The 25,835-nt window shown below is 41.7% G+C and overlaps 1 protein-coding gene across 1 annotated transcript; it reads right to left on the bottom strand.

Annotated features, from left to right (window-relative positions):
• Positions 1–9,975: 9,975 nt before the first annotated feature.
• Positions 9,976–19,860, bottom strand: tppp3 (tubulin polymerization-promoting protein family member 3). Its single transcript, XM_085430209.1, has 4 exons — positions 19,774–19,860; positions 15,879–16,080; positions 14,130–14,283; positions 9,976–11,749 (listed from the first exon to the last, which is right to left on the bottom strand). The coding sequence occupies exons 2-4, from the start codon at positions 16,064–16,066 to the stop codon at positions 11,555–11,557; spliced, it is 537 nt and encodes a 178-aa protein (XP_085286335.1). The 5' UTR covers positions 16,067–16,080; positions 19,774–19,860; the 3' UTR covers positions 9,976–11,554.
• Positions 19,861–25,835: the final 5,975 nt, after the last annotated feature.

Raw genomic sequence — 25,835 nt, 5'->3', positions numbered from 1 at the left:
TGGCTAATTTCTGGGAGAGTGGAGCTTTCCATTTCTTTATGCACCCAATCCTCTTACCCTCCGTCCTAATCCTGGAGCTGCACAGAAAAACACACGGAACTCCCCTTTAAAGCTCTATTTCCTGTGTGTTTAAATCCAAACAGCACCAATGACTGGTTGTTATTGTGTGTCTGCACTTTGTAAAATTCCTGCACTCTGGATGATGGAGGATTAACGTCCGAACGGCACATGAGCCTCAGCGTCATTGTCTATTTCACGTGAGCGATAACCCTCCACCATCATCATCATCATTATCTTTCCCTCCCCATCCTCCTGACAGCTGAGGAAGAAGAGGAAGAGAATCAGGTAAATTCAGTGATTCATCAGGCAGCAAACGTTCTGTAGAGAAGGAAACCAAAGTTACTGTTCTGGGTTTAACTTTAAACGAAACAAAGACGTGTCAGAGAAAATACTTCAGATGTGAAGAAGTCACAATTAAAGGGCATGATTTTCACATCAGGATGTGTGTGAGAATTCAAATGTAGCCCTCAGTACAAATCCGTCTGATATCCAGTAAGGCCAACATTAGAAATTAGAAAATAACTTTCTAATGTATGCTGCTTTATGTATGCTTGAGCCAGGCAGTGCCCACACCTGCAGCAAACTGAGTGTTTCCAGTAGTAAAAATGCTTTTCAGAGAGCTCCATGTGGGAAAAGTTGACTTTGTTCCCATCAGGATTCTCCCCAAATTGTCCAGAGTTTCCTGTGTGACAACAGCTAGAGGGAGAAATGGTTAAATGAAAGTGGGTGAGCCATTGCCTCTAGCTAGGATTCTGCAGTTGTTTTAGCCTGCAGAATAAAAACCCAGGAACGGAACCAATCCCAAAAAGTTCTGTTCATTTGGACGTAATGATTCAGTGGGAGAAACGTTTCCTTACTTATCCAAGTGTCAGCTGACTGCAGGTTTCCCCAACCTTATAAACAGTACCTTTGCACAATGACTGAAGCCAGCACCACTAACGATGGACTGCAACTGATTCGTGACAACTGTCTGATTTTGTTTTTTCAAACCCAGAAAGCAGCTCGAAATTATCTAGTGGCAATGAAGGATGTCAACCTCAAGAATAGCCAAATTTTATGGTGGACAAAATCTTGCTTCTTGTTCGTTTCTCTTCAGTTTTTTCAGTGTGTCGAGGTCGTAAACACATTGACAGGGATAAACCTAAAAAAGTACTTTTTAGACATTTTTTTAAAATTAATCTTTGAACAGATAAAATAGATTTGTTGTACATTCGCTCTATTTCTATCCACTATGAATATCATTCTTACAGAATCTTTCAGAAACCAACAAACCTCTCAGATGCTTCATGTTCAGATCGGGCGAAGAAGAGTCAGAAGTCTGTGTGGACACCAGCAGCAGCCTGCACATCTACTCCAACGTCCAAACATCTCACTCAGTGCTAAACCTGAAGTGAACTGCAGACCCAGCAGCTCTGTGAGCTCCCACTGGCTTCCAGCTCCGCGAGGACCCTGTGAGGACTGGGTCTGGGTGCAGCTCAGCAGATAAGAAAGGAGTTGACTTTATGCAGCTGAGCAAGTTCATGTGACAAGCATGTGAGGCAGCAGGGCTCTTTGTTCGACCTGGTCTCATGACTCCAGGCCGAGGTAATCCTTCTGGGAGTCTCATGACCCATCAAGCTTCAACACAAGAGCATTTTCATGAGCTGCTGGGACCAGACTCAATAAATCTGCTTTTAAAAATCCCCCAAAAACATAACCTCCCAAAACCTCCCAAACCCTGATCCTCCATGTGCTCAGCTTTAAACTGAAACCTGTTGAACCTGCTCCCCCTCAAGATTTCGGTTTGTCTTCATGGAAACTGAGTCCATCTTCTTTGGTTTGAATCGTTTTGCTTCTTTACTCCAGTTTTTACATTTGGTTGCTTTTCCACCGCATCTCAGAGAGGAATTCTGTGCTCTTTTCTTCACTACGGTCACCTCCACACAGGAGTTTAGAAATGCAGAGCCCACTTTAATTCAGGACGGCCTCACCTGTGGACCAACCAGACTTTCTAACATTTTATCATGGCACGAAAAGCACCGCTGATATAACTGCATCTGGATTCTGGGAAACACTCGTGAAAACAAAGTTTGCCTGCACAACAGACCGAACACACATTCAGTTCATATGACAGTTTAATCGATCAGAACATGTACTTTTACTTCTGATACTGTAAATAATACTGATGGACCTCTTCACAGGGATTTTATTGCAGTACTTATACTTGAAAATTTAGTGGAGTATTTGTTCCGTTCTTCTGTGCAATAATATTCTGCTAAAGTACTTTTAAAGTGAATAAAATAAAATCAAGGAGTGTTTTCTCAACGAAAACAGAAAAAAGGAAGGACTCAGCAACAATGCACAGGGTGTGTGAGAGAGGCCTGGAGATTTGGATTATCAGGGGTTTAAATGAGATTAATGCTGTTCAGAGGAACTACTTGTTTGCATAATGAGCTGTTGTATTATGCTCTATTTTATTTCATTCAGAGACAGGAAGTGGACCGCAGCTCTGAACCAATCAGAGAATAACAAGGTAGGAATAAACAGCAAATCTCTTCAGTCGGCACAACAGCAGCACAATGCATTGATGGGGAGGAATCAGCAAAAATCAAACACTTATTCTTTGTTTTTGAACAGATTTAGTGCATGTCACATATGTAGTACCAACACCAGTTGGGGTTGTACAACAATCCCTGGTGGTCTCTAGTTTGCATGTGTGTTTCCATGTGAACTGGAGCCTATTTCAATTTATTTCTATAAATATTGTATGAAAACATATTAAAAATATATACTGATGATAATTCGTTCAACGGTGAAAGCAATATTTAGGAAACTGATAAACCTGTGCCAGAAGTAAATGTGTAAAGTTCTTCTTTTGGACTTGCATCAACACTTAACTGAGGTTCATCGGGGCAGTTGTTACACAATCTTTCTGACAGACACACAAACAGCAACAAAAATATTTCTGTAAGATCTCAAAAAGTAGCATCAAAAAGCTAAAATAAAAACCTCAATGAAAAAATGCTGGAAGAATTTAAAAAGAAAAGAAAAGAAAAATCAAGCATTTGTGCCAAAAATACAAAAAAACCTGCAGTTCCCACGATCGCCACGGGCTTCCGTTTTTTTAAAATGTCCAACTTTACAGCAGAAATTTAAAAAATAATGTTTACAGCCTGCGATGTGAAACAGTTTTGGGTTCTCTTTATATAATACCTACTTCGTATTTCAGTTGCATTAAGGCTCAAAATTGGCATTATTAAGTCTGAGCTGGATGCTTATAAAGGTGGTTTTAGCTGAAATGTTTAACTGGTTACCACTAATTTGATTTACTGAATTGGGTCCCATGCAGGTTTACTATGATGATGCCTTTTGAAAGTTTTCATACAATTATGAATCCATTTTATTAATTTTATCAAACTCATTTTATATATGAGTATAATCTGTGATAAATATCAATATCAAAAATTCTTTGCTCCAGTTTGGGAGAAGGATATTCTAGGATTTTTTTCTGATTTAATTATGTTGTTCTATGAATGAATGTTCTTTCTGCCTTTCTGGCACTTTATCTTACAAAAGGCTTTGTGCAATCCTTTTCTTCCTATAGGAAAAGTGCCTGTCTTAGTTTTTATAAACAAGTATAACCCTCGATGACATTCAGTCAATTTAATTTGTTCCTTTTCTTCATAACTTCTAAAAACTTTTCACAATATGCAACGTTTTTTCCCATTTTTTTCATTCATCAAATTAACGGGAAACTGATTAACTGAGGAGATACAGGTGAAGCTTGCGTCTGACAGAAAGGATCTGGTTCGAGTGTTAAGACGAGCGTGTTACTCATCTGTGCGACGTTGGCGTCTCTGTTTTATTAATTAGACCCTTTGCTGTTCGCACTTTAATGTGTCTGATTTCACAGTCACATGTTTTCCAGGGAAAATAAACAGATGATTGTGTTCATTGAGCAAAATCACATGAAGCCAATGAACCGTGAAGTGAGCGGGCCACATGATCTGAGGAGGAAGAGGAGGGGAGAAGGGCATGAGTAGGTCACATGGTCTGAGAGAAGGTGCTGCTGCTTCCTCCCTGAACCTAAAAACAAAAATCTGATTTCTTTGTTTTGTTCAGATATTTGTCTTTTTGTTTTTTTAATGCCACTAAATGTGAAGTTGCAATAGCACTTTATTTAAACCAGTTTAACTGTCCTCTAACTGACCTCCAAACCCAGCTTCCTGTTCTGACCCGGGGGGGGGGGGCCTTGCACTGTTACAACCCTCGGTCATAAAAGAGTGCAAAGAGTGATTTCTGTGTTCATGCTGTTGTTGATTGGCTGTGGATTCAGTGTCTGCAGATAATTTTCTGTGGAGTTTTTCAAACATTTCTCAGAACAAAACCTCAGAGTCAGATGGAGGCGGTGGTGGTGATGATGATCAGAACAAAGATAAAGACGACAAATAAGAAAATGCAAGACTGAAAGAAAAATGATTAAAACAGCACAATGGCACCAGTGAGAGAAAACCGCAAACCACAAACAAGGACCAAACCAGCACGAGGAGGCCTTCAGATATTCAGTGAGTGTTTTCAGAACTGCAAATGAGTTTCAGAACGTTTGCTGAAAAACACTGACACCAAAAAAAGTCCAGAAAAAAATCAAACAGGCTTCACAGAGTTCATCTTAACATCTTAACTGAGAGACCAGGAAACGTTTCTCCAAGAGCTCGCTCTGGTTCACACCCACCAGCTAATTTTAACTTACACTCAAAACATCTGTAAGAGGCAGCATTATGCTAAACAATCTCAAGGGGAATGATTGCAGGATATTCAAGTTCTGAGAGTTAAGGTAAGTCTGAGGTGCAGGGGTGGAGCCAAATAGTGGCCAGGTGGGTCCAGTGACAGAACAGAAGTCTTGCAGCATGCATGCATCCTATAGAAGGCTGTGCATGTGTACAGCTGATGTTACCTGCAGTGACTACTAAAGAGCTTTTTCTCTTAATGCTTGTTTAACCACCTGCTTTAATTGCAGTTATGGATGAGCTTCTTTAACAGTTCAAAAAGAGGAACTATAGGTAACATTTCAGGTACTTTTTGACCATTTGATGCTGTAAGTAACGATCTCATCCTGGCCACCGCAGTAAATATTGCCACCTTCCCAGGTGAGTTTTCCATCCTACCTTCTGTGATGCAGAGGATGCGCTGCGTTTTATGGATGAGCGTTTGAAAGACCCATCAGTTCCTCTCCTCCCTCTGCTGTCCATGTTGGTAAAGTTTAGCTTTCCTCCACCTTCATTGTCCCATCTCCCCTTCTGTACGCGTGTCCTCTGTCTCTTCTCTGTCTCCCGTGTCCTCTTGTGGTCGTCGCAATCCCGTCCTCAGTCTGTGATGCGTTCATCTCTGGGTGGGGTGTGGTGGGTGGAGACCCCATCCTGTCTCTCCATGTGTAATCAGGATTAGTGGATGCTACAGACGGCCAAGGGTGGTGCTCTACGAGGGATGCAGATTTAATAAATGATGATTGGAGGTAAATCTACTTTAAACCTTGCCTAACTCAGTGCAGACAGGATAAAGTTCTGTCTTTTATTCTTTCATAAAACTGAAGTACCACTCCAACATATTTGGATGTGCAGCTCCACCTCAGCACTTTCACTGCTGTGAAATTTTAAATGAGAGTGAGTTGGGTCAGATTCCCCACTGCTGTTTGCATTGATAGCATTAATGAGAGGTAAAGGCTCCATCTGCAGGTTGACTTGAACATGACAAATTTATTCATGACAAGAACATATCAGTTGCTCCAATTAATCATTTTTCTGCAGCATAAGGCAGGATCAGGTGACCCTGCAAGAGGCTCAGACTGCAGGAGGACTTCCCCTGATGCACTGAGAACTTCTCCTCCATGTGCCTTAAGTGCTGCTTTCTCCCATACTATTTGCCTATACGCTGTTTTTCTTCTCTGTCCTCTCACGCCCCAACCATTTGCGGCAGTTCGCGCAAGCATCGTTCTGCAGAAGGTCTCTTCCTGTTTTAAGGGTGTTCTTCCTTCACACAGTCAACAAGTGCTTAACAAATTAGGACTAAAAATAAAACATTAAAACATATTTAATAAAACTTCTATAAAATAGAGTGGCTGTCACGGGTTGCCGGGGCAAGCCGTGTGGGAGTTATTTAGGACCAAAATGCGGCAGCTCTAGTGCAAGTGAGTTTATTAAACAGAAGTAGATACAAACAGAAATGGCAAAGGTGAGTATGGAACTACGAAAACCTAAACTGGGCAAAACTAACAAAACCAACCAGAAACGAAGATACAGGAAAATGCACAGGAAACCGGACGGCGAGAAGCAGACGAACGAGGACGAGGTAACACACACTATAAATACACACACCAGGAATCAAGGGATGGGAAACAGGAGGGGAACACACCTGGAAGACATCACAGCTGACGAGGCAGGGGGAACGTAAACAGAACACACTGACATAAGACAGAGCCCTTCAGAGTAAAACAGGAAACACATACGCGTAATGACACAGACTCAGAGACGCGGACTAAACACAGAGACCTAATACACTAAGGAGATACACAAGCAGGGAAGACACCAAACAGAGGAAACACAACTAAACCCTAGGAAACCCAAAACAACAGTCATAATACAAAACTATCAAAAGTAAAAGCACAAAACCAAAAACACTGGGTCACCGACCCAGGACCATGACAGTGGCAGCAGAATAAAAAATAGTCTTTGCTGAATCTTTGTTACGGAAACATCGGCATGGAGTTTGGGGTGCGATTCATCCCGTGTGAAGCGATGTTGAATTTCAGTGGAAGGGAAAAACAAGGATCTGCATTTTGTCCCAAGTGGTATGACATCAGTGACTCTGCACTGAATCTTGATTATGATTATGAGTCACTTTGGCAAAACCATCTTGGTGTTTTGCAACTAAATGTCATGGATGAAGCGTGCAAAAAGCAAAGGGACCAAAGTAGCCACGCCTTAAACCATCCCCTGCTTTATCATCTATTTCACTCTAACTGGAAAAATAATTTACAAAGTGAACTTTAACGTTTTGTTCAGTAAGACCCAAAACTGGTGACTGAGATCACAAATGTCTGAGGAAAATGTTTATTGAGGTCATAAGTCAAGTAAAAAGTTCTGTCATTTTTTCATACACTTCTATGCAATCAGACTTCTTTTGAGGATTTTCCTCCAGCTGATCATTAATAAGAAAATTTAAGGCTTTACTTTTCATAACTAAAGCTGCTTCCACCTTGCATACACAGTCTATCATTCAAATCACTTTTTATTTGACGACTGAATTTAATTTGAAAAAAATGTTATTGAATGCTTGACCATAACCTGGAGTCGCTCTGGGCTATAATCCAGCAACACACACATAAATAAAACCTGATTCAGTAAAAGGTTTTACATGATTTATATTACAGAGATTCAGGATTAATGTTACACTCTCACACCGGATTATTGATGAGGGTGTTTCTCTCTTATCATATATATTAGCATCTTCTATCAGAGGCGTCATTAGAAGTGATTTTGCTGGTATTATGCTTCAGATACACAGTGCATGGCGTATCCATGGAGGTTCAGCTATGGACACAAAATACTCCGTGACAGCTAGTTTGCTCTGTGTGATTTTATTATTTGTCATTTAATGTTTTTAGGCTTTTATTCTAAATAAATTGTCAATCTGGATCTTTGGTTGTCATCTGATTGAAAAGGTCCTCTGTCTTTTACAAATATGGTCAGATTGTCCAGAAACACCGCAGACCACGGCCTCTCTGTGTGAGGATCTAAACGTATTCTACGCTAGATTTGACACAGCGAACACCATGAGACCGGACAGTGTGCGCACCGCGGATGACGTCAGTGCGCACACTGTGTCTGAGGAGGATGTGCGGAGGTGCTTCAGGAAGGTGAACGCACGCAAAGCTACTGGTCCGGACGGGATTCCCGGCCTCGTCCTCAAGTCATGCGCGGCTCAGCTGGCTGGAGTGTTCACGCACATCTTCAACCTTTCCCTCTCTCTGTCTGTAGTCCCAGCCTGCTTCAAAATGGCCACCATCGTCCCTGTACCCAAATCCTCCACCATCTCCTCATTGAACGACTGGCGACCTGTAGCCCTGACCCCCATCGTAAGCAAATGCTTCGAGAAGCTGGTCAGGGACTTCATCTGCTCTGCACTACCCGACTCACTGGACCCTCTACAGTTTGCATACCGCCACAACAGGTCCACTGATGATGCCATAGCCCTGACACTACACACTGCCCTGTCACACCTGGAGAAGAGAGACACGTATGTGAGGATGCTGTTTGTAGATTACAGCTCAGCATTCAATACCATCGTTCCCTCGAAGCTGGACAGGAAACTGCTGGATCTAGGACTGAGCAGCTCCCTCTGCAGCTGGATCCTTAGCTTCCTGTCTGACAGACGCCAAGTGGTCAGACTGGGCAGCATCACCTCATCCCCCGTCACACTGAACACTGGTGCTCCACAGGGGTGTGTACTGAGCCCTCTCCTGTACTCACTCTACACCTACGACTGCACAGCCACTAACAGCTCCAACATCATTGTGAAGTTTGCGGACGACACTACAGTGGTGGGTCTTATCACCAACGGTGATGAGACGGCTTACAGGGAGGAGGTCAGCGCCCTGACCCACTGGTGTCAAGACAACCATCTCACCAAGACAAAGGAGTTGATAGTGGACTTCCGGAGGTGCAGAGAAGTACACACCCCCATCACCATCAGCGGCGCTGCTGTGGAGAGAGTGAGCAGCTTCCGGTTCCTCGGTGTACATCTGGCTGAGGATCTTACGTGGTCAGTACACACAAACAAAACAGTGAAGAAGGCGCAGCAGCGCCTCTTCTTCCTCAGGAGACTGAAAAGATTCGGCATGAGCCCCCGCATCCTCAGGACCTTCTATCACTGTGCCATTGAGAGCATCCTCACTGGATGCATCACCACCTGGTATGGCAACAGCACCGCCTACAACCGCAAAGCTCTCCAGCGAGTAGTGCGGTGTTCTGAACGGATAATTGGAGGTGAGCTTCCCTCCCTCCAGGACATCTACAGGAAGCGCTGCCTGAGGAAAGCGGGGAGGATCATCAAGGACTCCAGTCACCCCAGCCATAAACTGTTCAGACTACTTCCATCAGGAAGGAGGTTCTGCAGCATCCGGTCCCGAACCAGCAGACTGAGAGACAGCTTCTTCCATCAGGCCATCAGACTGCTGAACACGTCATAGACACCTCAGCTTCACTACTGGAACTTCAACATTATGCACTCCATACTGTACAGTAACGCCACTGTTTTGCACATATTCAACTCTGTATATTTTATTTTATATATTTTATTTATTGTTTACTCTATTTAATTTGTAAAATATGTGCACACACACACACACACACACACACACACACACACACGTAGAAAAATATTTAGTATACACATCCAGAAATGCATATACTATTATATATTGTACATATATTTATTAGTTTCAGTTGTAGCCATTCTTGTATTTTGCTTGTTTACATTATTGTATTTTGCACAACTCTGTTGCTTGTGAAGCTCGCACACAAGAATTTCACTCACATGTGCTGTACCAATGTAACTGCACATGTGATGTGACAATAAAAGTGATTTGATTTGATTTGATTTGAAACCTGAAGGGCTTATTTGTATATTATAAACTACAAATACGTGAAATGTATTTGTATTCTAGCCCCAGCATCATGCAGACAAGGAAGCCTTAGGATTTTCAAAACCTGTTCCCAAACAAGTTTGGACGGCTTGTAAAATGTAAATAAAAGAATGCAAAAGCTGAACTCTTGCAGCAAAAATCTTTATTCCTCATCCCCCTGACTGTCTTCTCTCATTACTTTAAATAAAACTGACCTGCAAATGCCTTTTGGGACAAAAAAAACAAGAAACAAGAAAACCATTTTAAAGCTTTTATTTGTTCACTAAAGTTACTTACACTGCATCAACAACAATAATTAACATGTAAAGCTCTTGGGGAAGATGCAAAATATTTGTTTTGCAGAAGAAAAATCAGGCTGAAAACTTATATATAACAAAAAAAGATTTAAAAAAATGCAAACATGGCTTCAGAAGCCTCAGCGCTGCAGAAACAGTTTGATCTTAATCTGATGTGGATCCAGAGATGATTGAGCTTTTTGGTTTGTTTGACTTTCTTTTTTGCAGGAGATTGAATATACTATATATATATATATATATACTATAAGTATTCATAAGTCAACACCTTTTTTTGTAATGGGCAGTGAGAATTTAATTTGCTAAACGACTTTACACACAAATTACAGCCCCATTCAGACACATGAACCTCATAGAAGGAGGTGAGCAATGAAGCCGTCACTATAGTTATTCAGGCTAACAGCAGAGGAGTGAAGTCTCAATAATGCGATATAGAGAGTCTAAGGAGGTTGGGAATAAAGCGATTGGACTCCTTTAAGTTTCGTGAAGACGTCTCACTTCTCATCCAAGAAGCTTCTTCAGTCCTGATATTTTATTGCTTCCTCCTGTGATGCTATTGCATTTCATGACTCCTCATGGAAATGGAAGAGGGAGCAGGGACGTTCCCTAAACTGCAGTGAACCAGAACAGTGTGGACAGCGTTAAATGAATTATTGTGTTATTGTGTTATTAAAGATGAAAGCAGAGAATAAATACATTTTTCTCTGCATCGTTGATTGTTGCACATTGTGTCAAGTATCACGAGTTGCTGTATCGTGATACCATCATTATCACAGGTGACTTATTGTGATAGCATAGTATCATGAGTGGACTCGTAAGAGAAGTGGACATTCAGCTGGACAAATACAAAAGCCTCCCCATGGGGGCGCTACTGACTCAAAGGGAAGCAAAGTGTGTGCAGTTATCCTCAGAGATGGAATTTAGTCAACAAACTTAAACGTGTATCATTAGATTTAAAATGACTTCCAGAAAATGCAGAAGCTGTTTCCTGTTTTTAAGTCTGCTTCTGTGTAACCAAATAAAAACTATAGAGATAATCAGATTAGCAGCAGCACCGGTGCCTTCATAGGGAGAATGAAAGAATCTGAATCACATGAATGAGGCTCTGGACAGGGTTGAAAGCACAATAGGAGAAGCCAGGTCAGAGAAACAGCTCATTATTACTGAGCTGAACACTGAGTCACATGCTGCAGACTAGATTACCATCACTGAGCAGAGCAGGTACTGATTACATCACCCACCTCCTTGCTCTGAGTGAGAATGAACAAGAAGTCCAGATGTGTGATGAATATTTCAGCCTAAGGGGGGCGCTGATGAGTTGATATGAGGCCAATACCTCACCTCTGTCAGATCCACATCTTTATCTGCAAATCAGAATGAACAAAAGCTCTGTCCAGTGCAAACACACAGGCATCCACACAGACATAGAAGGGTCAAAGTTCAAGGTTTGGTCCAGACTAAGTGCTGTTGGGGAGCTGTGCTTCCAGTCAGCTCCCAGCAGGGGGCGCGGCCTCCGGCTCACTCATTTCTCAGCTTTCACCTTCGTGTCATACGTCCCGGCATTCTTGTACGCTCCCACGTAGCCCGTGTTCTCCACAATCTCCTCACGACCCTCGCGACCTTTGCCCTTGCCGCTGTCATCAAAGCGCTCCTTGTGTGATCCAGTGTAACGGGACGTGTCGGTCAGACGGTCCACCGCTGCTGTCTTTGCCACTTTCTGATGGAAGTAGAAAAATTAGATTAAAGTCAGTAAAAGAAAAAATATCTTCCCTGCTTCAGGACGCGTCTCTGTTTTTTTAACAAGAGGGGAAAAATGAAGACAATGCAGAAGCGTCACAAACTGCTGTTCCTCTAATGACCACTTGAGGCCACAATGAGGTTGGCCCTTCTAGAGTTCCATGTTAACATATCCAACATTACAAAGCATGTTTACAGCCTCTAACATAAACCATCCACTACTTCAGGTCACTAAACATTATTTATTGATCGTGTGTTTGGGCGTTGGAGCCTTTTAGAGCATTTTAATAGATGACACAATAAATATTCTGGCTTGTTGTGTTTTATTCGTCTGCTTTTTAACTCACTGATGATAACGTGTGATTCCAAAAATCATCAAAATGCAAAATCATGAAGTCAACAAGTGATATCACAGTGGCTACAACTATTTTTCATAACTTCTATGTTTTCTGTACGACCATGGGTGCAACACGCAAACGCCACTTAGAAAGCAACTCTTACTGATTCACGTTTAGTTTAAAGTGGAATTAAAATTGTTGTTTGCTTTAAGCTATGATTCTGATTATTGCACAGCATTTTAGATAACACGGAGCCCTCTGCATTTAACTGCACTGAGTCCCTGTAAACTGCACCTTCATTATGCAATCCTCTCTGCCCCAGGGCATCAAATGAAGACTCCACTGCAAAACCACAACAAGAATAATATGTCTGCTTTCTTCATTAGTTTTCTTCAGGTAGCTGAAATGAGGATAAGATAGAGTAACTGGAAACTAAGCGAATGAAAAAAAGGCCCAATGTCAGAGCAGGCAAAACAAGGCAAACAGGAAGGGTAGTAGAAACCAAAGTTTAAAGAATATGGACATTTAAATAAAGCATCTGATAGTTTTTAAAGTCACATGTATTTAGCACCATTCCCACTTGATTAGCAAGTAGCAAGAGGTGCCTGCTCCTTAGCCTTTTACAGTCGTGTAGTTATCAAATCAGTGTGAGAACCAATAGTGAGTGAATGGGTAGATCTGGATATGAAACAGTTCTTTTTCACCTCAGGAAAACAATGGATTTCACCAACAGTCCCATATTGTACTGCTGATAGGTAAAGTTTAAATGACATGCAGTGTCATTTGTAACTCCACAGATAGCCACCAAGAACTTCTTACTATGAAGTTCTGCTTTAATCCATGAAAACTTTAAAACTTTGAATCGATAACAGACATATGATAGATAATATAACGCTGATTCCTTCATGAACACAAAAGCTTGTAACTTGATCGTGTTTTTTACTCATGGATTGTCATCTGTAATGCATGCATTTCAGTCAGGTTAGTGTTGACTGTATCTGCTCTGATGACTGAAGAGCGTTTAATGATCTGGAGAGGATCCAGACTGCCTCTCTTGCTGGCTCAGGCTCTGAGGACCTCATCATTATAAAATAAGAGCTCTTTGATGTGTGCAGTTGTGATCTGATGGATGAACCAGCTGTGATTGAGCCATGGCTCTGAAATATTAGAGCAGAGTAAGACGCTTGTTTGTGGAGCAGCTCAGGACTTGTTTTTCTACAGCTGAAAACTGAGAAGATGAGCCTGAGGTGATTAAACGCTGAGCTAAATATAAAATATGAGCAGCACATAATCATACTCGTCTAATCATGTTTTCATGATTATGCTGCTGTTTTTCACAGACAGACACTCTTCTGTCCAAACTGTAGCTCAGAGTGTGGAGCTGGGAAATCGACTAAACTGATCAGAAAAATTCGTTTCTATGCAGATGATGCAGTTTTATGCATCATCTGCATAAAACTTCCGACTTCACTCGCCCCTTGATGTTTTTTATCATTACTTTAAATACACTGTGTTATCTACTGCCCTCTCAAATGAGGCCCTACCCCAGGTGTAGCTCCAGGGTGGAGTCCTGGTATCCCTGGTCCTCAGTCCTTAATGAATCCAATCATAGACGTTTTGAATCGCACTTAGTCTGGCCCCTCACCCAGGACCAGTTTGCCTTGGGAGACCCTACCAGGGGCAAACTGCCCCGGACAACATAGCTCCTGGGATCACTTGGGCACACAAACCCCCCCACCACGGTAAGGTGGCGATTCATGGAGGGGACTATTATATATAAGTATGGGTGTGGCTTAGTATGACAGTGTGGTTTAATCCATATAACTACATTATCACTTACCTTTAAGTCTTTTCTTTTGGAGACTCATTGCTTTTGTTTTTACACATATGCACAAAAAGAAAAATGATGCATTTCACAAAATATACATAGCATAGAATCACAATTTCCTGTTTTACTGTTGAGCATCTTTATTGTGGGATTTAGAGCTTTAAAACAACAGGCACACAAGCATCTTGTCTCACCGTCACACCAACGTTGGTAGGCTCTCGGCCTTCCACCAGCTTGTGGATAGACTGCAGTGCCTCCTCTTTGCTTTGACCTTTGAACCTCTTTGGAGCCAGCTCTTCCAGAGCTTTCTGAAACTCCTCGTAGTTGATGACCCGAGACGTCTTCTGTCTGTACAGAAATACACAAAAGGAACACAGACATGGAAGAGTTCAGAGTCTAAACTGTACTATTAATTCTCTTGGTTGGAAAATGTCTTTTAGCTGTTTTTAAATTATTAAACAGATATTTTGTTTCATCGAGAAAAGTTTGGGAAGCTGAACACAGGCACAACTGTCAGAGTAATTGTGGTGACTGGGAATTCAACAAGAACTCAAGTAACTAAAAGTAGAGCAACAAAACTACAGAAAACAAACAACAGCTGCCCCTTCGATACACCGCACTGCAATTCCTCAAAAACGTCCATCCCAGGAACACAGCAAAAAGTCTTCTTATTGCAGGTCTAAATCTTTGGCATAGTTCAAAACAGGTCCCTAAACATTTCCATTATTTTCTTGGTCCCCCGGTGTATGTTATTGTTTCTAAAGAAATACTTGACATCAATCATTTCATCCAGTGCTTAACATTTTGTCCCCCAAAACAATGATGTACTATTGTTACTAAGTTTTATAAGGTAGTTCCACGACTGTCTTTATCCGCCAGTCCCATCCATGTTACACCCATGTGATGGATGACGCTCATCAGTTTTCGGAGTATGACTTCAGCGCTCTGCCTGAACTAATTATGTGCTACATTTGTGTTCGAATATAGACTAAAGTGCTGCAGTTTTATTAGGGCGTGTGGAGGAGACACTGACTTAAAAACTAAATACGGAGCAAAAGGTCTTTCAGAGGTAAGATTTATGCACGTGTTTCCATACAATATGGCAACAAAAGACTTTAAGGGAGGTGGTTTTACAAATATAAGTTCGAATAATCGCCCCACCTTTGTTAAAGAGCAGGACACATTCACTCCCTGCACGCACTGTTGTCCCACATTACAAGCAAGGCTTGAACGGCGCTTCTAAAAGGGCGTTTCCAGATTAGCCATGATCTGTAGCGTGTCCGAGCACAAAGCCCTTCAAGGTTTGCACCAAACACTGAGCTCCCCATCATCCACATTAAATGTGCATATGCAATAAAAATGTGACAGCTACCTTGACAGTGGAGCACTGCTGTTTCATCAGCATAATGGTACTCAATTTTCCTCAAATTCAGTGTGGACCAGTAGGTCTTCAAATACCACAGTAAAATATCTCCAGTACTCATAACGCACATGTCACCAGCAGGGTGTTGTGTAAAGTCACCTCTGTAATCCTTTTGAGTTTCTGGAGAGAGATTTGTACGGAAGAGGATTAGGGCGGAAGAGGATTAGGGCCACTGGAAGAAAAAAATCAGAATTCTGACTTTTTTCTCAGAATTCTGAGAAAAAAGTCAGAATTATTTTTTTTTCCCCAGTGGCCCTAATCCTCTTCCGTAGATTTGGCCATGTTAAGATGAGACGCTAGTTCATCAGCCGATGGTCACAAACTTGGTTATAAAGCTGGGAAAAATTTGCTTTCTGTTCCAGGCTGCACATTTTAATGATGACAGTTAACCAGTTCATTTCTACTGTGAGGCTGGGGATTATAAAATGGGACTCTCACTTTTGGAGCCTGCCTCAAGTGGACATTAGAGGAACTGCATTTTATGCAGTCTTTTGACACTGGCGCTGATGTGAACACTCACTTGACTTTGGAGAAGACGATGTCCACGTCAGTGCCGGTGACGTTCTTGCCGTCAGTGATCTTGCAGTCTTTGCACAGTTTGGCCCAGTTCTTCCCGGTTAGATCCTTGCCTGTTGCCTTTGTGTCTCCATGGACTGCAAACTTCCTGAAAGCTGTGAGGAGCTGCTCCATGTCTGCACTCTCCGCCATGATGAAAAGATAATCTACAATAAAATTAAGCAGAGGACAACACTGGAGATCGTGTGTGAAGGTAATCTCCTCCCCCTACAGGATTTATGAGAGCATTTTGAGTTTATAAATCAAAGCCATATCTATTACAGCTGTTCATTTAGTTTATTCACCTGTAGTCACCTGGAGCCACACACACTGTCAGATAATTCTAATTAAAATGCTTCAACAGTTACCAACATCACAGTTGTGGTTGACAGATCCAGTTTAGTGGTTCAGATGGGCCAAGAGAACAGGTGACTGTGTCGGCGGAGTCAGAGCAACCACACCCAGATCAGGCTGCCATTATGTTTTTTCATGTATGAGCGTCTGTGGAGATTGATTCACTTTTGAAGTCACCCTCCGGTGGCCATTAGAGGAACTGCAGTTTCTGGCACAGCTTTATTACAGATTCTATCCTGTTATTTCCTGAAGGTCAATATGTCGTGCACAGCACTTTGTAAAATAAACCAGCAGAGTGGATATTTCCTCCTCTCTGTGCAAAGCTCCTCTTTCTGAATGGTTCTTGGAAACAATGCTTAGTTTTCCCTTTGGGAAACCTTCTGCTGTGCCAGTAGCAGCTAGAAGTTGTTGCTTCTGTGTGTAGGTGTTTTGGACATGAAGATCATTTTGATCATTTTGCAGCTCCAGCAGAAGTGTGCATGTGCCCACAGAATATGTGTGTGTGTGTGTGTGTGTAGGGTGTGAGACGTGACCTCACTGTGGTTTCTCAGGCTTGTGCGACTACACACACACACACACACACACACACATTGATGCAATCCCAAACAGTGGGTTTCATGGAAACAGAACTGGCTGCATCTCTGTCCAAATACACTTGTGTCTCCTTGTCATGCTGCTTCTGGTGAAAATTCCACTTGCACAACTCTGAATCAGAGCTGCTGCAGGCCATAGCGGCTGAAGTTATAGTACAGATAGTTAATATGAGCCCTGCTTACACACACACACACACACACACACACACACACACACACACACACACACACACACACACACGCACACGCACGCACACACAGTGTGTGAAAGGTGTAAGTGCATCTGTGCATTAAAACTGGTGTGTAGGTGTCAGATTCCAGGCAGTGGAGGCAGCTGCAGTTTTAATGTGAAGCAATCTCTTCTATTTGGAAGCTGATTCATTAAACCTGCTTTTTGTTTTTAGGAAGAGTGATCAGTGCAACTCCGCTGCAGTCTCTTTTTAGACGTCTCAACATAAGAAGCATCTCTGCATTCAATTGGCTCTTGTAACAATCTTCAGGGACTGACCTCTTGTGATGAGCAGCGATTTGTATCGCTTCTTTAGAAAACAGAAAATATCGCACAAAATCACACATTTAAAAATCAACCGATAGTTTAATTGCAAGGAGTCAGACTCTGGATTAGCTCACAGCAAGGCAGGTACTGTCTAACATCTATCAGATGTGTTCAGGTGCAAGACTGAAAGTCGGTCATCTCTGAACCCAAATCCCACAATCACGGCAGTTAAAACTGAAGACAGATCAAAGCAGGATTTAATCTGGTCTCATCAACAAGTTAAGACTGTTCTGAGTTCAGTCAAGTTTGAGCTGTTATTGTGGTAGAATGATTCACTCTGATACAAACCATTCCCAAGCCAACTAATCCCAACAGAGACTGACATTTAACGATCACATGTTAAAACATTCAAATCTATGAATAACTGTTAAAACAGGAGCACAGAGGTTGAGGAGAAATGCAGGAGCGTTAGAGACAAAGGAGACTATAACCAAATATTAATCGGATGTATCATGGTACATGCGATTCTAGAAATTCTAGAAATAAGAGGAAGGTGACATGGGAGATCGCTGCAGTCCCGAGGTTAAAACCAAGGTCACTGCTTACATAAACGTTAACGTCAGCGTACTTGAACTTAACTCACTGTAGTCTTTTCCTAAGAAACACGTATCGTTGCTCAGAAAAATTCCCTGCTTACTTGGAGGAATAAAACAAAGATGAAACAGTAAGGTTAAAGTTAAAATCTGGGTGGTGCACAACAAGCCGAAATGGCACCAAAAAAATGGTACGCCAGCAGTTGTGACATCACATCTGGCAGAAACAGCAAGCGAAACCTCCCTGTGCAAAGGTAGACTAACAGTTTGAAGCGTAGCAGTTTTTTTCTCATCCTCATTGTGTTTCTTGAGCATTATCGTTGACAGAAATAATGAAAAACACAAAAACATAAATTCAGATCAAAATTTGCAGCGCTAATTTAAAACATGCACTGCAGCTGGGAACTTTTTACGATACCACCCGACACAAACATTCAACGCAGTTATATGGGACATTAAACAGTGGAACAGTGGTAAAAAGTCAGCGTGACGTAAGATTTGCAAAAGGACTTCTTGTAGTGAGAACGTTGTTAGCTTCATGCTAGCACTTGTTGGGTGCTCCATGTGAGAAAGGGGAACTTCAGACACTCTCCTGAACTAATTCTTGTGAAATTGTCCAATATTTATGTGTGAAAATTACTTTTTTTTTTTCCTTAACCATCGATAGACTGGGCTGCCCACATCTCGCCGTCTTTATTCTGCCCATAGTGACCAACAGCCTGTTACAAAAGCATCCTGACTGTAGCTTACTGCCTAAAGCATCTGCCTATCACTTGCACTTGTAATTCCTGGGTTTCCTGAAAAAACAAATATTCTATGCACAATTATCAGCAGGCAGGTAGGAAAAGCTGCACCTGGGTGAAACCCAGGAAAAAAGGCTGGGTTTTGACACTTCACTGCTCCTTTATGTTTTTGCTTTGAGACGCACAGACAGATATTGAAAACTTGATTGTTAATCAATAGTAGGAACTTCAGTCCTGTCTCAGTGTTAAAAACAAAGCTCAGCTAGGCTCACACGCTCTGTTTCTAGCAGCAGCTCTCCTTCAGTTTGAGTGCGTTTTAGTCATGGGGCCACACAGACTGTGTAAAGTGTATGGGCGTGCCAGTCAGTGTGTGTGCATGTGTGTGTGTGTGTGTCACTATGCAAAGACAAATAAACAGATTACCGACTGTCCACACTTTTAAAATTCATAAAACATGACAGCATGTGGCTGCACTTTAAATCCCTGCAAGTTTGTGTTCAGTAGCAGATCCCATGCACACATCGCTTTTCTAATTTTGTACTTTTTAAGCCAGCAATTTTTAGCAAATTGTAATCAAACATCTTGTCTGGTGTGAAGGATCCTGCTGTTTGCTGTTTTTTGTGAGATCTGAATATTTGTTTGGCGAGAACGCTTCATGGCTATTTCTTTCAGACATTTTAAGTTGATAAGTGGCAGCATTATTGAAGACACAGCAGATGAATCACTGAAGCTTCCAGCTGTGCAGACTCCAAACATTCTGCTCTCTGTGCATGTCTGAAATTAAACCGACTCTGATCTTCAATCAGTGCAGAAAAAGTTTCTGGAATAAAACTAAAAAGTTGTTCCAGCACTGACTGCGTGAAGATTTTAAAAATTTATCTGAAAACTGTCCTTCTGTTTATATTAAACACATCAACTTCTACTTTTTTGTTCTTCTTAATTTTTCCATTCTTCTTCTTTGCTTTGCACTTCTGACATCTGCACCACACCCAATCTTTGAGTCTTATTCTCTAAAACTTTTTTCTTAAATTCCACGATTTCTCTCTTTTTTTAATTGCATGTGTCTCCTGCAGTTTCCTACCTGTCTGTCTTCAGTCCCCTCCGTCTGCCTCTGCTCTCCCTCTTCTGGCCCTCAGCAGCGGTGGCAGCATTCAAATGAGTTCTGAAGAGCTAAGGGCTTGTTATCATCTGTTTACCCCGTCGCCTTGGCGACATCCTGTCCAACATCAGGGGAGGGCAATAAAACAGAGAAAGAGGGGGAGAGAGAGGGAGGGTTGGTCCTACGGCAGGGCGCTTATGCAGGCTCCTGCAGTTTCCCACAGCTGCAGGTCAAAGGTCAGAGGTCATAATGATCATATAACAATGCTGCATGCAGATTTTTATGCTTTAATTGAAATTAAAGGCTGGATAAAGTGTAAACATAAAACAAGAAAAACACTCTGTTGAGCCTTTGGCAGGTTTTAGCAGCTGCTCAATACACTGGCTGAAAATAAGATTTAATGAAGTTATGATGACAGATTTCTGAGTAAATACTCTTTGCAGTCTGGCCCCTTCCTCTCTGTGTCAAAGCTGCACGTAATGACGGGCGAGTGGCTGAAAGGCAGCATCACTGCTGCCAGTGACAGAGAGGCAAACACAGAGTGCTTTGGAGAATTTCTAAGGTAAAAAGGAGACATGCGGTCATGTGAAAAAGCAAGTGCACCCTTCCTTCTACCATAGGAAGCCAGGTGCTGCTGATCAAGTGCACATGATTAACTGATCACCAACAAGTGTAAGCACCTATATAGAAGCAGGAGTTTCATCAGTTTGCTGTTCTGGACGACTTACATGTGTGTAAACACGTGTAATCTTCTTGCCATGTCCCAGAAATTCGCCCTGAGCTCATGCAATGCTCAGAGAAATTGCAAAAAACCAAGAGCTCTGTCTCAGACTCTCCAGGCTTCGGTTAGCATATTAAATGTTAAAGTTCATGAAATGGGCAATTAGAAAAGGACTGAACAAGTATGGCTTGTTTTCAGGGGGTTGCCAGGAGAAAGGCTCTTTTCTCTAAAAGAAGATTGCAGCACGGCTGCATGCAAAGATGCATCTGAACAAAAGCCTTCTGGATCAGTGTCACCTCAGACAGACAATGTGTGGGAAAACCAAACACAGCGCATCAGCACAAACACCTCATGCCAACTGTCAATCAGGGTGATGGAGGGCTGATGAACTGGGCTTGTTTTGAGCCACAGGACCTCGATAATTTGCAGTCACTGTGGTACGGCCTTTCAGTCGCTCGCCCGTGAATGCATTTGTCTGATGGCTAAAGCTTGACTCAAACTGAGTCATGCAGCAGGTGATTAAGCCAAAGCACAGCAGCAAATCTTGTACAGAGTAGCTGAAAAAGAAAAGAATCAAGCTGCTGCAGTGATCCAGTCAAAGTCCAGACCTGAGTCTGACTGAAACGCTGCGGTGGGACCTTCAAAGAGCTGGGCAAAAACAAATGTCCACAAACCTCAATGATCTGAGCCAATGCAGTAAACAAGAGTGGGCCAAAACTCCTCCACAACTATGAGACTGATAAAATCATAAAAAACATACTGCTTCACGTTATTGTTGCTGACGATGATTTTACTGATTCTACTGAAGCTGTACTTCGCTTCTCACTGAGTGCAGAGTCCTAAAAAGCCACAGGCAGACGGCGTGATAAAATCATAGCTTGGTGAAATGTCATAAACTCATGGCATTACTACAGGTGTAAACACTCCCAGAATGCACCGAGGCCTGCATCCATTGAGAAGTCTCAGGCCCTGGAGGCAGTCTGGTCTGCATACGATCACATTTTTACAGCTGAGTGTGCAAGAATGTCTGCACACGCTCTCGGCTGACATCTTCTGTGTAAGCACAACTGCAAACTCATTCACACACTGATAAATGAGCGAAACACAAACACGGACCGATTTCGCTGCGCTGGGATCAGCTGGTGCTACACATGTGCAGACTCATAATGTGTTTCAGAGCAGAAGCTGCAGAAGCAGAAGGGTGAAACTATTTTAACTCATTTTATTCCACGGTGCACCGTAAACCCTGATTTGATCTCAGGCACATCTGGACCAGGAAAACTTTTGCATTACCTTATGCATATTTATAAAACAGAATATGAGCTGAGTGACATCTCTTGAGAAAATAAGTGTGACTTTTCCATGTTTTTTACACAAACATTTGAAACTACAGCAACTCTTTGAAGGCACAAAACCATCACATATATTGTGTTTTGAAACAGGACAGTATGAAACATTATTTTACTTCACTGTGAAATAACATAACAGTGCATTTTATTGAATTATTATTTTATTTATTTTATTGAAAAAATAATAGTAACTTGTCTTCAATTTTCATCCAGTGGGCCAACTTGCATCTCCTGATAGGCCGGACTGACACACCTGGTTTTAACTGTTTTGTTTATGTTATTCAGAACAGAATTCACTGATTATTGCTTTTGTACAGAAGATAAGACTAAAACGTGAAGCTGAACTTGTCAATGAGAACTTTCAAAAACAAAAAATACAAGGATATGACTCAAACTAAACCAGAAGCTGAAGTTAATGCAGAGGTCAAAAGGTCACGGTGCAGCACAAACGTGATGTTTTATTTCCCCTTCTCCGTCTGCAGAGAAAAAACCTGCAGAACGTTTTTAGAAATATAGATGCAGCACAAACAGTTCTTCTTGTGGCAGGAAACTGAACTTTACTGAAACTTCCTGCTGGACATGCAATGACAGATTAAATCATTGTTTGTGTTTCTGTTGTCATGGCAACAGTGTTTTGATGTTTGTCATGTAGAATCCAGTAAGACGGGATCAGCAGGCCTACACGCTGCTGCAAACATCTGCAGGTACTCCAGTGCATTTCATGTCCTGCTCAACTTGTTAAAAACAGAAAAATGCGCTTTAATCGTATTTGTTTGATTTTAAAGAAAGGAACCTCTCAGACACCAGAAGTTTTTATGGTTTATATTTTTCTCTTTTCAGCAGGGGAAAAGGAAATGTGCAAATTTGCATTTTTGCATTTTTGACATTCATACCGAAAACACAAAGCTCTTTATTCTGCTTGAAACGGTTGAAATGCGTCTCTCTTCTCAGCACCATATTCACATAAACATTTCTCTCCTTATATAACGCTGCAGACAGTCGTCACCTTAATAACAGAACAAAATGAAACTGCAGGTTGATCGGTGCAACAGGCCGACAAAGACAAAGAACAGCTGAGACGCTTTCATCGGGAGCACTTTAATCTCAGCATCTTTCTTGTTCAGTGGAAACCAAATTGAACTGGAAATTTCCAAGTTAGACATCTCAAGACCGATCGCTGAAAATGTAAACAAAGTGGCTGACAGCGATTTGGCAGGCAGCATTTTAAAAGAAGCTGAAACAAAGGCACCCTGAATTCTTAGCTATTTAGTTTTAGTCACATGGCGCTCTGCTTGAGGCACCACCAGCTTCAGGAAACCCTCCATCAGGCTTCCTGAAGTGGAACAATCAGAAGAGAGTGAAGGCATGTTGAAGAGGGAGCTGCCAGGCAGGAAGACAAAGAAGATGATCACAGAGACGGTTCATGGTTGTAGTGAAGGAGGACATGCAGAGGGTTGGTGTGACAGAGGAGGATCCTGGGATAGCATGACATAGAAGCAGGTGATCTGCTGCGGCAACCTCTAAAGGGAAGCTGAGAGAAGAAGAAGAAAGGCCTTAGTGAGGCAGAAGCTCAAACAGCTTGTCTCAGAAAGGAAGTGCTGCATGAAGGGCCAGGATGACAGAAAGAAAAATGCAGGGCTGTCCCCTTTGTTGCCATCAGATCAAATAAACGAGAGTGAATGATACGAAACAACCAACAACCACAACAGTTTCAGGAGGCTACCGTCCTAAACGCTGTAAATATCTGTGAATACCACAGAAACTACATTTCTGAGGCTCTCATTCACAGACTGTATATAAAAGATGCATGTACGGTCATGTGCAAAATTAGTGAGTCACTCTTTATTTTTTAATATTTTGTTTCCAAGGAGACTTAATTGTAATTATTAAAGTGGTCTTGAGCAATAGTTCTCCAGGCTTTTTGAAGGTCTTTCAGTTTTTCTTTGGAAATTGGCTGCTTTTTTGTTCATTTTCAGTCCAGCCCTTGGACCTGACCTCATTTTGGAGGTTATTAAGCTACTCAAGTGTGATCTGCGGATCATTCCCAATTACAAAAATGCAGATGCTGCTGGTGCAATAAGCCGTAGGTTTTACGTCCAATGGATGATGATCTGATTAGTCGACCAAAAATAATCGTTTGTGGCAGCCCTAATGTTTAATGAGACTTTGGATGTCTACAAGAGTGAGAGTCAACTGCTTCAAAAAGTTCAGTGTTTTTAATGTCACACTGTGCTGATTTTCCTAAATACTGCCTGTGCCACATGTCTCCATACAATAAAAGACTAAAACTAACACTGAAACTAATAAAAATAAAAGCAAAGCATTCTCAAGCAATAAAAACTAAAGTGAAACAAGCCCAGTAACTGAGACAAAACTGAATAAATAAAACCTAATTAGAAAATGCCTAACTATGTTAACTTTGGTATGCACACAGTACGTAGGAGAAGAAAACTGCTGTTTGTTTATCTGAACGACGTCCAGAAGAAGGACGGTTAAACTGACAAAGGGTTAAATCAAAGCAGCCAGTCAGAGTAACTGGTGCACGGGGCTCTGCTGTGGCTCACCGAGCGGCCTGCTAGACCATTTAACAGCGTGATTAAGTGAGTTTCTGTTCTTTACGGATAAATATCCAAACCACGATCCAGCTTTAATAAAAGCACGATAAAATGAAATCATTGTGGTTTTCATCAGCGTGGAAATGAGAACGTTCCCTCACACAGGACAGATGCTGCTGCCCTGTTTTTTCACACACAGCTTCCCAGTTTGTCTCTCACAGCGTGGGGAAACTGTCAGAGTATAACAGGTGCACTGCTGCACTCAACACTGACCTGCTCTCTGTTCGGCTCACATACTTTTAGCATTGGCTGCTCAGAGAGAAGCTAATGGACTCTGCTTACTTTCTGTTGATGGAAGCAGAACGGTTGATATAACAGAAATAACAGTAATTATCACCTATAAAAAGATATTCAACACAAAGCCTAAAGCTGAAGCTGTTCCATCAGTTTCTCTCTTTAGAAATATGAGCTGCAGTATGTCTCGTCTGCTTTGCTGCTGCCTCTTATAACATCTGATAACCTCATTGACTGATCTGAAGATGATTCGTATTGAAAGCAGATCAATCAGCTCCAGAAGAACAGATGAGATTATCTGCTGCCTCATTAATTTACCGCCTGATTCTTCTTCCACAAGAGTTTATTTAACAATCATGTGTTTGTTTGACAGATACTGAGGACACTGATGAAAATTTAAATGATTTCATCATCTCGCTCTTTATTTGGTTTTCGGGTCACTGTCAGAATAATTTTGGTTTTCCACTTTGATGGGCTGAGTGAGCTCAGCTGTGATGTCTTCTTCATCCTGTTTAGGAGGATAAACACGCTGTTTACTTTTTGAGTCCGCAAAGAACAATAGGTCAGAGACTGTGAGTGTGTGTCTTTGAGCGGCAGGAAGTGAGCTCATGGCAGCGGGTGTGTCGGCAGGAAGCAGCTGTTGGTGTTCGGTTACATCATGTTGATCAGGGTCTCCAGGACAACCTGCGAGGACACAGCCATATGACTGGAGAGGACGTCAGACTTTGGCCAGAACAAAGCTTCCAGGAAATAGCCATAGCCGCACTCTGGCATCCTCCATGCTGGAGTGTTCATATTCACTCTTCGTTTGTCTGCATGTTTAGTCATGGCAGCATTAATATATAAAAATATAAAAAAGTCACCAGACTTCCTTCATGAATGCAATATTTTGGATTTTTTTCAGTCAGAGGGCATCGAATATTGTTCACATATTCAAATGAAAAAACAGAGGATGGATGGATAGATAGATAGATAGATAGATAGATAGATAGATAGATAGATAGATAGATAGATCTTATCCTTCCTTTCTAATGAATAATATCAATATTCACCTTACTTGTACACACTGATATGAATATAACAAACATATGCAATTAAACACCTATAATCACATCTGTTTATTTA

Source organism: Copadichromis virginalis, linkage group LG1, assembly GCF_057382275.1.
Source record: "Copadichromis virginalis isolate Kocher_CV1m ecotype Utaka linkage group LG1, C_Virginalis_male_GT1.1, whole genome shotgun sequence".
Lineage (NCBI taxonomy): Eukaryota > Metazoa > Chordata > Actinopteri > Cichliformes > Cichlidae > Copadichromis > Copadichromis virginalis.
The sequence above is the reverse complement of the archived record's forward strand: the minus strand, read 5'-3'. Positions and strand labels throughout refer to the sequence as shown.

Coding starts and splice junctions, on each gene's coding strand:
- tppp3 (XM_085430209.1), bottom strand. CDS start 16,066: ATGGCGGAGAGTGCAGACATGGAGCAGCTCCTCACAGCTTTCAGGAAG. Junction 14,284..15,878: donor ATCGTCTTCTCCAAAGTCAA/GTGAGTGTTCAC, acceptor ATTTCTGTACAG/ACAGAAGACGTCTCGGGTCA. Junction 11,750..14,129: donor CTACCAACGTTGGTGTGACG/GTGAGACAAGAT, acceptor TACTTCCATCAG/AAAGTGGCAAAGACAGCAGC.